At 45.0% G+C, this 15,822-nt stretch overlaps 1 protein-coding gene across 3 annotated transcripts in view; it reads left to right on the plus strand.

Moving 5' to 3' along the window:
* PIK3R1 (phosphoinositide-3-kinase regulatory subunit 1) overlaps nt 1–13,873 on the plus strand; it is a 72,068-nt gene extending 58,195 nt beyond the window's left edge. Inside the window, exons 1-10 of one of the 3 annotated variants that reach the window (XM_037150766.2) lie at nt 561–1,083; nt 4,685–4,787; nt 5,557–5,655; nt 5,759–5,939; nt 6,191–6,316; nt 7,082–7,224; nt 7,418–7,594; nt 7,694–7,762; nt 8,366–8,536; nt 9,613–13,873. In XM_037150766.2, the coding sequence (XP_037006661.2) occupies nt 1,068–1,083; nt 4,685–4,787; nt 5,557–5,655; nt 5,759–5,939; nt 6,191–6,316; nt 7,082–7,224; nt 7,418–7,594; nt 7,694–7,762; nt 8,366–8,536; nt 9,613–9,802 (1,275 nt within the window). In that variant the 5' untranslated portion in view covers nt 561–1,067 and the 3' untranslated portion in view covers nt 9,803–13,873. Of the gene's footprint in view, nt 1–560; nt 1,084–2,887; nt 3,248–4,684; nt 4,788–5,556; nt 5,656–5,758; nt 5,940–6,190; nt 6,317–7,081; nt 7,225–7,417; nt 7,595–7,693; nt 7,763–8,365; nt 8,537–9,612 lie in introns of those variants that run through there. The other 2 variants (XM_037150765.2, XM_037150764.2) reach the window with 2 other exon arrangements.
* The last annotated feature ends 1,949 nt before the right edge of the window (nt 13,874–15,822 follow it).

The raw sequence follows: 15,822 nt of genomic DNA on the forward strand, positions 1-15,822 counted from the left end.
TATTTCCATAGTAGCCCACTAAGTCTGGTTCACTGCACCTTTCTCAAATGGAGGACGAAAGTCCTCCGGAAAGCTGGTCCATGTGGCGCGCTGCTGCCCTCCCATCCTGTGCTCCATGTGGCCGTCACGTGGACGGAAGAAGGCAGAGCCCCCTTTAATTTTTTACAAAGTCCTATGGCTGTTTAAGCCTGAGTTGAAACTGACTTCACAAAAATAGCTGCAGAGGGTTTTTTTCTTTTCAGTGTTCACATGATGGTGGAGTACAGTATCCATGCAGAGTTGGAATAATCTTCCCTAGGACTATTAAATATTTTTTAAACCTGTTCCCTGCCCAGTTGCTGCATAGGGCTTTCCAGTTACACCTGCGGGCTGCCTGTGTTAGTGTGTGGGAGGAGGCGGACTGGAGCAAGGCATGGTGTTCTGGGCCATTCCAAGAGGTTCAGGCCTTTACAAGCAAGGCTTTGATTCTATTTTTTGCTGAACTAGCTCAGCCACTTCCTGTGTTTGGCTGCGCATAGTGCCTCGCTTCACTGTGGCCACTTGAGCCCCGCGAGCCAGCGAGCGCGCTGCCACAGCCAGTTAGACTATTTTGGGTCCCCGCACAATGGCCTTCTCATTTCCTCCGCGAAAATGAGCGAGTTGGGCTGGCATTGGCCACTTGTTAGCAGATGACAACTTTGACTTTGACTTGGGCTCCCCTCCCCTCCCCGAAATCCCTAGCTCAGCAAATATTTGAACCTGCCCAAGTTAATCATGAAGCCGCGATCTTTATCTAAGAGAGCCGTGCAAGCTCCTGGGCCTCTTCCCTCCCCAGTACTGTACCCACATCCAGCGGCTTTCTCCGCGGGGAGCCGGCGGTGAGGGCGCAGCTGCAGTGCTGAGGGCGCTGCTTGGGCTCTGCGCTTGTCCTGTCCGTCCCGGGGGTCCTGCGCGTTCTCGGGGGCGCGAGCACCGCCTGCCGGAGCCGAGGGGGGGAGACGTGGGGGCTGCTCCCGGTTGCTGGAAGAATAGCTTCTTGGATTTTTTTTTCATTGTCGGATACAAGCATTCAAAGAGAAACCGTTGAAATGCATAACCTGCAAAGTAAGTTGCTTTTAATTTGTGCACTTCTCTGCTCTTTCGCTGTTGCACTAGGGTTTTTTTTTTTTGCACTCCTGTGAAAGGTTCTTGTGTGCGTGTGCCTGTGTGTGTGTGTGAGGCGGGGGTGGGGGATTGTAAGCACTCCCTGGGGGGGGCAGATTAGGGGAGATATTCCCCTTTCCTGAAGGGGCACCGTGTAAGGAAAAGATGGGGGTTAGGTTGGAAATGGGGAAGGAGGTCATTACAAAGTGCTTTGCTGGAAGTTGGTCCCAGGCCAGGCCTGGGAGCGACGTGGAAAATCACCTGTCTCCCTGCCCTCCTCCCCCGGTGGCTGTGCCACATGGGCTCCAGGAGCAGGACTTGTTTGCACCAAGTGCTCCCAGGGGCGTGGGGTGTCCCCCTGTGGGACGCTCCACCCCAGCCCAAAAGCTTGTCTCCCTTCCTTTGGGGGGAGGAGGGGCATCGATATTTTTATTAAGGAGAGAGATTTTTTTCTGAATCTCATCTAAAGGCACCCCCCACCAGCACTTTTCCCATTTTTATTTAAATTTGGGTTTAGGTTTACTTAAACCCTTAAGCAAATAGAAAAGCAAGTGGGAGAGGGTGGGATGGCATAGGCTAAGTCAGCATTGCTGGTCAGTGGGAGGATGAATTAGACTGGAGAGGGGATTGCAGCGGCCGGTGCTCAGAGAACGGGCCTGCCTTGCTCTGCTATTTTACATGTTTTATGATTCCAAATCGGATAGAAAGTCTAAGAGTAAATGTTTAGGGCTTCTGTGCTCTTTAAATAATCACACAAATATGGATGTAGATCACAAAGCCCACTTCAGTTTTTTAAGTCAGCCACGTTTACATGGGGGGCGGCTTTTCTCCTCTTCCTCCCCTCTCATCCAACTGTGAAGAGGGACCGGCTCACACGGGGAATGAATGCACAGTAGGCTCCAGTAGGAGCAGCAGGATTAATCATGTGCAGAAGAGCTTTAAAGGACAAAGATTAATAACTAGGTTTATAGGGGCATTGATTTCTTTACGTTAAGTATTGCCAAGGAGGAATAGTAATATTTGTTGTCAGTGGGAGGCATTTGAGATAGAGGGGATAAAAGCCCCCCCCCCCAAATGATGACATCACTCCTGCCTTGAGCAGTATTAGCACAGTAAGTCCAAGGGTGGGCTCAGCGGTGAGAAACACTTGGCCATGATAACTCTGCATTCTGGTACATGTGGCCTCTTTCCATTTGGAAGGCACAACTTACCTTGACCAGCCTTTTATTAGACAGTAGCATTCAGGTTCTCATTAATAATGTTGACAGTTATGTTGATTCTATCTGCCAACAGACCCCTTCATTCCCGTTAAGAATTTTCCATGTTAGTTCGTCCAGTCTGGTTCTGACTTTGCCACGTTCGGTGGAGGAGGAGATTTCGCCTCTGTGCTTCCTTTTCATTGTGCTTTCCAATGTGGCACGTTTGTGACAGTGTTTAAGTTCTGAGTTTTCAGTGAATTCTGTAGCACTGAAATACCCAGAGTCCTTTCTGCTTGTAATATATAGGGGAGGTATTTCAGGATTGTGAAATATGCCCGAAATGTGCCGTTTTGATGCGTCTGTAAGATTTTTAAACCAAGGCAGGATCGGGCTATCTGAACACCCAGATGCACTGGGGGGGAGAACAGCTACGTGCTGCAGCGTATCAGCTTTTGTCAGCCTGCCAACGGCGGAGCGGACCGAGCTGCACAGGGCAATAAAAAGGGAATTAGGAAGCTCCCTGCTGGAGGAGAACAGGCAAATTAAACACCTTTTTGAAACGATGAGCATGTATACATTGCAGTTCTATTAAATGTAGCTTCCCGGTGAGGCTGGGTTTGTGCTCAGGCTGGTACAGAAGAGAAACGATGAAGCAGGAGTGGTCTGGTGACATTTTTCCGACTTGATTGGCTGGGGTGTGTGATGTAATAGGTTACAGTGCAGCCCCTTATAGGTTTTAAAATGAATTCCAAGACACCATTACAAAGAAAGCCGGACTCTTTTCTTATAACTGAGCTCAGCCAAGGAAACTCTCGCACAAATGTACAACACTGTCTGGACTATGGAAGACCTGGACTTAGAATATGCTAAGACAGATATAAATTGTGGCACAGACTTGATGTTTTATATAGAAATGGATCCACCAGGTAATACTGCAGTATTCTTGTGGAAAGCTAGTTAATTTTTGTGGCATTTTATTTTGTTTCTGACAGCTACTGTAACAGAGCCTCTCTAGATTTCTATTTTATTAACTTGTTCTAATTTAATAAAAATTAGTTTGATCATAGCTTGGAAATTAAACCAGCTGACTGCCTGTGGAAGCAAGCAGGTCAGGCTGAATGTGGTAAATGCTTATTCTTACTTGGATGGGTATGAATGGAATGCCAGTTTTCACTGGTGTCTTTTGTTAAGATTTTTTGCTCTCCGGGTTATATTGTTGTGTAGCGTTCCTTTAATTAAAATTATGCCTCCTTTGTGCTGCTCTTCTCTGTTGACAGTGGATGGGAACAGTGGTGTACTTTTGCAGGGCTAGCCTGTGGTACTTTAGAAAGCCTGTAAAATGTAGCAGCGATTGCAACTCGGTTTCTAGGTGACCTGAAACTGTTCTCAGTCAAATGGTGAGGCTTTGCCTGCTCTCTCTTATGTTAAGATACTGTAATGAGAAAAGAAGTTGGCTCTCCATTCCTTAGTCCTAGTCTTCATAAAATATTCTTGATAGATTCCTAAAGTGATTCTTACATAAATTAAAATAGTAACTGTGCTTTAAAACGTATGACTTAGAATTTAGTTAAAAATCCTAGACTTATTTTGCTTTCTACATTATTTCACCCCTCTGCTAGCCCTCCTCCCAATTAAGAAAATTTCAGGGATACTGTAGCCTTTCGTTTGTCACCAGTTGGTATCTGAACCCTGATTCGACATTGAGGAAGAGGAGTATGGTTTTTAATCAGTCGGCATATAGAGCAGTTTGTGCAGTCGAATATTAACAGGAACACCAAAGAGGTTTAGGTCACAGATGAGTTTCTTAAAGTGGCTTTTGGCAGCACAGTGCCTGAAATACTAAGACCAGAGAAACTTAATTCTCCTCCTAAGACATATTGCTGTGGATGAGCTTCTTACCACAAGAGCATTTGTGGAGGGCAGAGACCGAGTTTGTCTGTTACGGTTGAATAAGAGGAGGAAATGAAAGCCAACCGGGCGGTTTCTCCTGCTCGTCTGCTGGTGGTGTTGTGTGTTAGGTGGACTTGACCAGACGTGAGACTTCGATGTAACTGGAACCTGGAAGTGGCAAAGGGCATGACTCCCGATTTACACTGAAATGCACTCACGTGGCCAGCTCAATTTATGTGTTAGTCTCCAAACTGTGCTTTTTTTTTTCTTTCAGTTTCTTTCCTCTTTGAGCCATACTGTGAAAGGTGTCTGACTTATTTTTTTTTGAAGAAATTTATCATGTTTCATGGAATGCTGAATGATGACTGTATTTCAATTATTCTTCTTTTATCTAAAGCAATTTAGGTCTACTTTAAAATGTTTAATTTTAGTTTGGGGTTGCAAACAACTTTTTCTTTCTCCTTAATCTACAGCACTGCCTCCTAAACCACCAAAACCCACTACTGTAGCCAACAACGGTATGAATAACAATATGTCCTTACAAGATGCGGAATGGTACTGGGGAGACATCTCTAGGTAAGCCTACAGAGACACGTAGTTTTCACCAGAGACAGAGCGGGTTACATTAAGGGGAAGAAAAGCACCAGCTTGCTAAATGGCATTTTTAGGATGTCATCCAACATAAGCATGAAGCATAGTTGGTTCGCTTCCAAAGGCGGGCAGACAAGTCCCCGAGCCACTGGGGAACTGGAGGTGCTGGGTGCCACAAGAAATCATTGTAAATACCCGGGAAGTCCAGTCATCGCCAAGTCCTCAGAGAAGCACCAGGATGGACTGAGGCTGCCTAGAAGCAGTGGGGAAACCCACTGCATAGCAGACGAAACTCTAAGAATTAACATTGTTGTTATCCTACACATGACGAAATAAAGGGGCATTTTTATTCTTAGCTTTTTAAAAGGTGGAGGGGGAGGAAACCTCTTTGGGGTCATGGCTGGCTTTGCTGATTTTTTAGCATGTTTGCTTAAAAAATAAATTAAACCTTTGTACCACAGTTGTACCAGTAGTGAAAGTGGGTTTTTAAAAACAAAAACAAAACTCCCATGTACTTGTTTATAAATGAAATGGAGTTTGTAACATTTTTTATATAAACAGAGAATAAATTGTTAAGCTTTGAAAATAATAAATGTAAATCTGTGGGGGCAGGGAATATAGAGACTTCCTCTGTACTTTCTGGTCAGTTTTGCTGTGAACCTAAAATTGCTCTAAAAATTAAGTCAATGAAAAAACGTGCCTAGAGTCACTACACCCTCAAGGTGAGCATTGTCTCGTGTTCTCTTCACCTCAGGGAAGAAGTGAATGAAAAACTTCGAGACACAGCCGACGGGACCTTTTTGGTACGAGACGCGTCTACTAAGATGCACGGTGATTACACTCTGACACTAAGGTGAGCCAAGGAGTGCAGGTGACATTGGGGCGGCTCAGGCTGACATCCAAGCATGTTCTGTAAAGAAAATTCAAATGCCATTGTGTTTGTGTTGTATTTGCAGGAAAGGAGGAAATAACAAATTAATCAAAATATTTCACCGAGACGGGAAATATGGCTTCTCTGACCCATTAACCTTCAACTCTGTGGTTGAATTAATAAACCACTACAGGAATGAATCTCTAGCTCAGTACAATCCCAAGCTGGATGTGAAATTACTTTATCCAGTGTCCAAGTACCAACAGGTAAGCAAACACTCATGTTGTTATGTTATTTAAATAAGATACTGTCAATGCTTAGAAACATTTTGAAGCAGATGAATTACATGTAATGAAATTTGAAAAGCTTTGTACTTGTAATCACAGAATTACTTTGGAGTAGCTGAATACAATACTTCAAGGATTTTTCCATGTTAGATATCTTGTTAAACAGTTCTTAATTGATTAAATGCCTTATCAGCTGAATTTGTTTTTCTTATACTCTCTAATCCTTCCAGGATCAAGTTGTCAAAGAAGATAATATTGAAGCTGTAGGAAAAAAATTACATGAATATAACACTCAATTTCAAGAAAAAAGTCGGGAATATGATAGATTATATGAGGATTATACCCGTACTTCCCAGGTGAGTTTTCTGTGAAAATCAGGTTAAAACTTTAGAAGTCTTAGTTATTCAAACATAACACATATTATAGTCAACCTCCAAAAAAGAGTAAAAAAGGGAGAGTTTTTGTAAATAAAGTAGGGGAAGAGATCATTTGTTTGTGAATCATTGTTGATTATTGTAGTAAGTTATTCATGGTGTCTTAAAACCTTGTAAATGAAGCCTGTAACTATCGAAATAATAAATTAAATTCCCAAAATAAATGAAGAGGGTGCTGAGTTTTAGGTTGATTTGAGATCATTCTTGGTTGAACAATACTCTTTAGATTGGGAGCTAATAATAATTGGAAGTGCCATAGTATTGTCTGATCTCAGAAACAGACATCTAACCATTATGTACTCTGCCATGAAAAACCAGGGCAGCACTCACTGTTTTTGTTTTCCTGGAGATGTAATCTTCTCTGGGCCCATCTGGGACCGGCAGGGGGAGCAGAAGGCCACGTGGATGCCGTGAACTGCTGATAAAGTGGGACGGCTTTAACAAAGATGAAAACTTGGGAAATTGTCAGGCAGTCATCTTCTGTAGACTAGACTAATTCCCAAAGGAAATGTGTGCTTATTGTGTGGCAGTATTTTAGTGGGTTTTATGAATTAGAGTCCCACCTTGCTAACAAAGTACTTACATTCTAGATAATGATACAGAGCACATGTCCTGGGAGTGTCTCGCAATAAGAAATTACCTGTTCTACCAAAGGTGTGACATGGTCTTACTAAAATTGTGTTGCAGGAAATCCAAATGAAAAGAACAGCTATTGAAGCATTTAATGAAACCATAAAAATATTTGAAGAACAGTGCCAAACCCAGGAGCGCTACAGCAAAGAGTACATAGAAAAGTTTAAACGTGAAGGCAATGAGAAGGAAATACAAAGGTTGGTCAACCAGGAGTATTCCCTTTGTCCTTGTGCTAGAGATCACCAGCATCTTCTAAAACTGCTTAAACGTGATCTCGCTTTTGTGGCTCTGCATGATTAAAAAAGCAGCGGGGAGCAGACGCATTCTTTACCTGAGGGAAACCTTCCTGATGACCTTTGGCAGTTACAGATGCATTTGTCTTGCCTGTAGGATTATGCATAATTATGAAAAGTTAAAGTCTCGAATCAGTGAAATTGTGGACAGCAGAAGACGGCTGGAGGAAGACTTGAAGAAGCAGGCAGCTGAGTATCGGGAGATTGACAAACGCATGAACAGCATCAAACCAGACCTCATCCAGCTGAGAAAAACCAGAGACCAATATTTGATGTACGTTGTCAGGGACAGAGCCCTGTCAGGGTGTGCTTGGGAACGGCGAGAATTGAGGACACATTCTGAGTGCCTTTTCCTTCCGAAACTCTTTTTCAGGTGGCTGACTCAGAAAGGTGTGCGGCAGAAGAAGCTGAACGAGTGGCTGGGCAATGAGAACACTGAGGAGTAAGTCCTTACCCCGGACGGGAGGCGGCACGGGATTGTCTTCATTTTAGGAAAACGCACGGCTTGCTTTATCTGAAGAACATCTTGTAGGAGGAAATGTGTAAACACAGTCTCATTATCCAGAATTTTTTAAAGCGAAAGTTTAAGGAGGGCAGATAGAGATTTATGCTTTTCCCATAAGGATGTCCCTGAATAGCTAAAAAGTCCTAACTTATGTTTGGAACAATAATGATAAAAAAAAGGACACGGGCTTAGTATATGTTTGAAGCTTAAGCCCGTGTTTTGTTTGAATTATTTGAACACTGGCAAGCCTCCTCCTCTATCAGTTTCCTGATCCAAACTGGACAAACAGGATTATTTAATACCTTCCCAGGTATCTGAGCTTAGTTGCTGACTTACTGCTGCTGACTCTGTGCAGAGAAGAGAGGTTACCTGGAAGGTGCAGCTGGATGAGAGCAAAACTCAGGCCCGAGAGTCTGGTTGGGTCGGCTGGTCTGTGCTTGCAGGAGGGGCAGGAACAAGGTTGAAGGGATGGGAGGGCCCGTGGGGCAGGCCGGTGGTTCCCATGCGCTTCACTTAGCAGCCCGCTCTCCTGCCCCTCAGCCAATATTCGCTGGTGGAGGACGACGAGGATTTGCCGCACCACGACGAGAAGACGTGGAATGTGGGCAGCAGCAACCGAAACAAAGCTGAGAACCTGCTGCGAGGGAAGCGCGACGGCACTTTTCTCGTCCGGGAAAGCAGCAAACAGGGCTGCTACGCCTGCTCCGTGGTGTACGTATCTCCAGCAGAAACTGCTGGTCCCGTTAGCAGCCCCTGCAGAGGCGTTTGTGCAGCCAGCCGAGGGGGCAAGGATTGGGAAAGTTCCTTATGTCCAACAGTGTGGAAGGGGGAACGGAACAGGCCTAATACCTTAAACTCTGTCTGTTAAGGGAGTCTAGTCGGAAGAAACCTGCTTTGTAGCTGCAACTGCTTTTAAGTCTTTTTTTTCCATCTTTAAAACGGGAATGGCAGTGCTGGCTCTTTAGTTTTGCCTCCCAAGGCAAGCAGAGTTAGAACCTGAGGGAACTCGCGTAAGAGCACCACCTCCGGGGACAAGTCCCCATCAGGAACCGGGGAGAACAACAAGCAAAAGAACGCCGGTCACTGTCCTTGAGACAGTTACACCCAAGAGAAGACATTTTTGTCCTAGGGCACACTTTCTTGTTGTTTACTAGTAGTCTACAGGGGCAAGCGGCCCGCGAAGAGGGCAAGGCTCTTAAAAGCGCATTATGCTCCAGGACTCCCCCCCTGGAAGCAGAGAAACAGCCCTATAGGAAAGGAGGAGTAAGAACTTGGAGGGAGGGCCAGGGACTAGAGAGGAAATGCCCAGGTGGAGAGACTTGGGGGGAGGGCCAGGGACTAGAGAGGAAATGCCCAGGTGGAGAGGCACGCAGACGTTCTGAGGCCAGCCTTAGCGAAGGGATCGTGTTAATCACCAGTAGCACTAGGACTCTGGTCACAGGGCGGCGCTGATGCTGACACTTGGCAGCTGCCACTTGCTACGTGCTTACTGCATTCCATCAAGCACATCATCTCATTTCTCAAAGCTGCCCTGTGACACATACATTACTATCATCTTCCTTTTCAGCCATTTTTAAAGGTAAAAAATACAGCAGCTCAGTGAGACTGGGTTCCCTACCCAAGTCCCCCAGCCAGTAAGGGACAGAGGTGTCTAACAGTTGACCTGGCACTACTCCGGGGACTGGCCTGCGTCAAGTGCACTGTTGGATGAGGATGCTTTTGCTAGAAACGCCTGCGGTGTCCCAGTTTGTCAAGGTCCAAATGCATTTGCTCTCTCTCCTCCCCAGGGTGGACGGCGAGGTGAAGCACTGCGTCATCAACAAAACGGCGACTGGCTATGGCTTTGCCGAGCCCTACAACCTGTACGGCTCCCTGAAGGAACTGGTGCTCCATTACCAGCACACCTCCCTGGTGCAGCACAACGACTCCCTCAACGTCACACTAGCCTACCCAGTGTATGCACAGCAGAGGCGATGAGGCGCGGGCCCTGCGACCCTCCTCCTGAAGTTCAGCCACCCTGAGGCCTCTGGAAAGCACAGGGCTCCTCTCCAGCCTGCCCTGCGAATTGAGCTGCGGAAACCCCAAGCCGTCTGTCTCCAAATGGGACTGGAGCCTTCGACAAAAGCAGTAGGGGAAGACGTGCAGCCTAGCACTGTGTGATGACCAGACGCTTCTCATCTGGAGTGCTTATCCTTCCTTCCTTTCCTTTTTAAAAAAAAATTTTGGGTTAATTTAAAGCCACCACAACACACAACACAAAGAGAAAAAGAAATGCAAAAATCTCTGCGTGCAGGGACAAAGAGGCCTTTACCCATGGTGCTCGTTAATGCTTTATGAAGCTTTACCAGCTCGAAGTTGGGACCTTGTACACCAGAGAGTGGATGGGGCTGGGGAGCCCTGGCCCGGGAGCGCTGGGCCCCAGCTGGTCTGGCCTGGGGTTGCTGTGTGCGGTGGACCCAGGCACTTACGGAGTATTTCGGTTCCCAGCAGACGAACGGTGTGTAGCGGAAGGGCCCTTTGGCTCACAAGGGACACTTCGGGAGAACGCCGGCTCACGTCTGTTCAGAGGAAATTCCGTGGTAGCAAAGTGCCAGAAGGCGTTTTGTTTAAACTTTTCAACAAAAAACAAAACCCACCAACGGAAAAAATGGAACTTAGAAAAGAGGACTTAAAATGACACTTTCAGTATATAAAATATGTACATAATGATGACTATCAAATAGATGGATTTGTATCAATACCAAATAGCTTTTGTTTTGTTTCGCTGAAGGCTAAATTCACAGTGCTATGCAATTCTTAATTTTCATTACGTCGTTCTCTCAATTTTCAATGTACGTTCTTCAGAATAAGCTTCCCCTACCCCACTTTTTGTTGCTTGAAAATACTGTTGACCCTGGTTTTTGTGTTAATATTCATTTTGTTATTTTTACTTTTTTTTTTAAGAAGAAATGTACAGGATGCCAGTTTAAAAAAAAGGCTTCAGAATTAAAACTATGAAATATTTTACAGTTTTTCTTGTACAGAGTACTTGGCTGTTAGCCCAAGGTTAAAAAGTTCATAACAGATTTTTTTGGACTAAATGTTTTGTTGGGCAGTGCCTGATAAGCTTCAAAGCTGCTTTATTCAATAAAAAAAGAGAAAGATATATGAATATGACAAAGTATCACTGAGTTCAACAATGTTGTTTCAAGACTCTTAAAAATACGGTACCTGGCAAGTGTGTGTTTCGTAAAGAATTGTGAACTTCTTGAATCTAGGGAGGGGATGTAGCTAAGGGATGTACAGGCGGGGTGGGGGGTGGCGTGGTGGAATGCACTTTCTCTTTCTCGTGATTGGAGAAGAAGTACCTAACTGCAAAGTGAAGTTGCTTAGACTTCAGTCTTTCCCACTTCGATCTGCTACTTATTATCCATTATGACGATTATGATTATGAATCTACTAGGGCTCTAACACAGTGTAGCTGGTCAGATATTTTCGGTTCTTAGGAAGGAAGGAAGGCTCCCAGAGCAAGCGTCCCACCTTTGTTTGGAACGTGAGTTCAAGGTATACTTGCTACATTTAGAAAATATGTCTCTTTTTAACTTTAGACTACCATGACAACCAACATTCATTTTAGAAAAAGCATGATCTGAAAAAAAAAAGATTTTTATCTGGCTATTTGTTATTTTCCTAGCTTTCCATTCATGTTAAATCATAAAGCATACAGGCATGGTTGTTAACTGTTTCTGCTCTGGGCTGTGTGGAGCTTGTGAAAGGACCATTTCAGGAATCCTAGCAACAGTCCTCACTCATCTGAGTGATCGCAGGATGCCTGCTTCACTGCGGGGAAAACGGGGACGGGGGCTGCTAGAGTCATCTCCGGGATTTAGGGCCGGCGCAGGGGGAGGGCTCCGCGATGCACATGTGGAGAAGCCTTTCCGCTCAGTGGACGTTGTGTACGCATCGGGAGGAATGAATACGGGAGAGTTACAATCATGGTCACTACGCTGGTAGATTAAAATGGAATCTTACAATTTCAGTTTTTCTTTCTGAACATTAGATTCACTCACACTTATTCTCTTTCCTTCAAATATTGGGGTTGAGGGGCTTTTTTTTTAATGTTCCTTTTAAAATTCTTTTGAAAGACTCCGTCTAGCAGTTGTAGACTTAGTCGATTGTAGAATGTATTTTTTTCTCTTTACATGAAGCTACTCATCAAGAGCAATAGTCTCACAGCAGACGGTCAGCCCTCAAACTTGACTGTGCAGATCTGACATCTCCCTCCCTTCTGTAGACGGTTGAGGATGCTCCTGGTTTGAGTCTGTGAGTGTCTGGTTTAAAGCCATCCTTCCACATCACACGGAGGTCTAACAGGGAATACTAGTTCATAAACTACGGTGGTTGTTTTGTTTTTGTGGTAGCACATCCATGTATGCTAGTAAGTATAAATATTTTTCATTTAATTTCTAAAATATTAGATCTAAGGTGGAATATTTCATTAATCATTACATTTCATAAAAAGTTTCGTGTTTTTCCTTCGACATTTCACCAGATGACATGGTATCAAGCATCTGCCTTATTTTTGCATCTCACAAGCACAAATGGTAGATCCGCTCTGAACTGCAAAGACAGACTCCTGACTCCCTGTAACAGTGCATCACACCACACCCGTGATGTCACACCTTGGCCAGGTGCCTTGAGCGCATGTAGTGTGCCCACCACCTGTGTCCTTCTAGACGTTTGACCAGCAGAGCTCCCTGGGTCCCTTTGGACAGTCGTCCCCAGGAAACGCTGTCTCGCGGCTCACCAGTACGAACAGATACAGCACAGGCACACGACCACATGCTCCTGCCCGGGCATCGATTTTCCCCACCCAAGAGAGACCACCTCCCACAGGTGAGAGCCAGAGGCCGAGCTGCAGAGGGGCCGTGACGGGGCTGTGGAGGTGGGAGCATTAGGACCCGACATTAGACAGGAGAGAAAAATTGTAACCACGTAAAAAGGCAAAAAGCATGTATTTGCAACATCTGACAACTTCACAGCCCTCAATATATGTATATATGTATATGTGCATGGACTGTGTTTCCAGTACACCTTTCAGCCAAAACAGATCCACAGTCGTTGAGTTCAAGTGCATAACAAGCAAATGTCTAGTAAAGTTCTTGTATATGTGTATGGGTTGTTTCTTTCCTGTGAATTTGCTTTGTTTTGTCTTATAAAGGTGAAAATTGTTTGCAAGTGAAGTGAGAAGTTCATGATTCTTTGGCTTTTATTTTCCCTGTTTTTAAAAGTTATTCCTTTTGAGAAGCTAGTCCAGATGACTCGCTTACTTTGGAAACCCTTGTTTTCAATGTGTCAAGTCAAAATGTGTTTCTGTGAGCTGTCACTGTAGGGAACCAATTGCTTTGTCAAATAGCTGGTGATGAAGTAGTAACGTGTTTGGGAAGTCCTACTGATGTTCCTTATTGGGAGAAAATTCTGCTGGTTTTAACAACTGTGCTTTTGCTATGCATGGTATCCAGGTCAGCTGGGAAGCAGACCCTGCAGTCCGAGTTCAGGGTCACTTAGGAAAGGGGCAGTTTAAAGCACAATGCCTCACACAGGACAAAGTTCCAAAATGCCAAATTCTTATTTTTTAAAAACCTAGTTATGTAAAATACTAGTATGAGTGGGGAGGGAACAGAATTGGGTTCATTGGAAACACTATCCAAACTTAACATTAAACTTGCCACCATGAGATAGCATTAGCTACCCAGGATGCTGCTATTAAAAAAAAAGGAAAACTCATTTATATGTGTGTATTTTTTAAAGCTACAATCTGTTCGATGTTTTTACAAATCTGTTTATATGACATTGTTAAAATAAAGTTGGTCTTTTGACGAGAGGGAGGATGTGATGGTCAGTGGTAATTTTGCCTTCACAAGGCAGCGGGGGTGGGGGTGGGGGAGTGTGCCTCCTTGACAATTGGTTCAAGCTATAGATTTAATGGAGCTACGTCTTGTTGTTTTAAGTTGCTTTAATGCATTGTATTAGGTCTTCAAACAGAATAAAGGTTGTTTTGAAACTTAAGTGATGGTTTGAAATTTCAATTATCGCCCAAGAAATATTTCTGAAACCACGCTGGCTCTTTTGGCTATGGAAAGTTGCTGTTTCTATAGTCTCCCACCGACCCCCTTTCGTGCTGTTACCTCACTTTTGTAATGCGAGAAGGGCGTTGTTAAGAGCGGCCACAAGAATGATGGGTTAGTGTTATTTACATAATTGCAGCACGTGCTAAATGAGGAAACACCTCAAGGTGATGTCACTTCAAGGCATGTCCTTGCTGTAAGAAAACATAAGCCTGCCCACTGTCCCTCAGTCCCTCTCCCCCACCACGCACCTCCAAACGGTCATTCTCTACAAGCTATGGTTGGTTAAGGAATTGGTTTGTCTCCATCCTGCAGTTTTCCTAGTTTGAACGCTCAGGGCAGGGACAGCGCAAGGCTTTGTGCAGCACACTGAGTGTGACGTGGGGTTGCAGACTGGGAGCTAAGCACCCTCCAGATTCAGGGTTCACACTGCAGCACCTAGTTAACCTGAAATAACATTCCCATCTCGTTTTCCTGGCAGAGTGAATTTATGGCAATGCCACTTGGCATGTATATGGTACTTACTTTGCATGTAGGCCCAGTGAGATCCCTGGACATGAAGACATGGTCTAGTCATGGAGATGAGAGGGGCACATTAAGTACCTACGGTCATGGCAGCAGTGGCGTCTCTGCATAATCCTGAGATTCACTTCTCGCTTTTCTCCTGCTCTATCGTGTGCTGCAGAGAACTGTATTCCCAGGCTGTATGCGTTCTGGCTTCTAGGCAGTCAGTCCCGGGGGCTCCAGCCCCTCAGACCCACCCTCCCTCTGGGCTCTCAGGGGAAGCCTTCTAAGCTCTGGCACTGTTGCCTCCTCCCATTTTCACTGTAGCCTCAGGGGTGGTGGGCGGGTGGCTGCTTTCTGCCCTTGCTGAACGTCAGGTTTTCCTCATTACCCACCATTGGTTTCTGAGCCCTTCCATCATCTGAGTAACTATTTATCTTGATTCAACTCTATAAGAACTAAAGTCATTTCTTTTTTTTTTCCTTGACTGGTCTCTGATCAATACACCAAGTGATTCTTCACCATTAAACACTTCATATGCAGTATGTGATATAATCCATCCACAATTGAGTTAGAAGATAATACCCACCCCCCACTACCTTCCACAGATGAGAAAACTGAAACTTAGATGTTAAATGACTTACGATCATACAGCAGTTTGCGCACAGAGCAGAGTGCCTGGGCCGGCTGACTCAGGCCAGAGCTCCGCACCCTGTGCTGAAACAAACTTGCAGTGGGAAACGCACCCGGTACAGGGGTGTCCAGCCTTTTGGCACCTCTTGGCCACGTGGAAAGAAGAGTTGTCCTGGGCCACACATTAAATACGTTGTAATGTAATCACAAGAAAAATCTCAAAATGTTTCAAGTAAATTTACGATTTTGTGTTGGGCCGCATTCATAGCCTTCCTGGGCTGCATGTGGCCTGTGGGCTGTGGGTTGGACACCCCTGCTAAGAAGTTCAGGAAAAGTTCATTGGTCACCCTTTCTCCTGAGGATCTGACCGCGTGGCTCCCAGCAGGTGGGCAATGAAGAATGGCAGGAAGTGGCCTGGGCCTGCTTTATTCCAGTGGTTCCCGGAGCGTGGTCCGCAGTGGCGGTGTTAGCATTGGCATCACCGCTTGGAACCCTGTTAAAGTGCAGACTCCAGGGCCCCACCCCTGGCCTACAAACTCTCAAATCAGGACCCAGCAGATCTGTTTCAACAAGCTCTCCAGGTGATTTTAATCCACACTGAAGTTTGAGACTGACTACTTAAGCTCACCTGATTGTTGAAAAATAGCCCTTCTAGTTTATATAATTTATGCTCCAAGTATACAGGAAAGAAATAGACTGATTTACAGCTTAGGAGGCTCAGGCTGGCCCTAGCTCTGTCTTTAACCAGCTGTG

The sequence above is a fragment of the Artibeus jamaicensis genome, unplaced genomic scaffold (genome assembly GCF_021234435.1).
Source record: "Artibeus jamaicensis isolate MK-2021 breed Jamaican fruit bat unplaced genomic scaffold, CSHL_Jam_final scaffold_369, whole genome shotgun sequence".
Taxonomy (NCBI): Eukaryota; Metazoa; Chordata; class Mammalia; order Chiroptera; family Phyllostomidae; genus Artibeus; species Artibeus jamaicensis.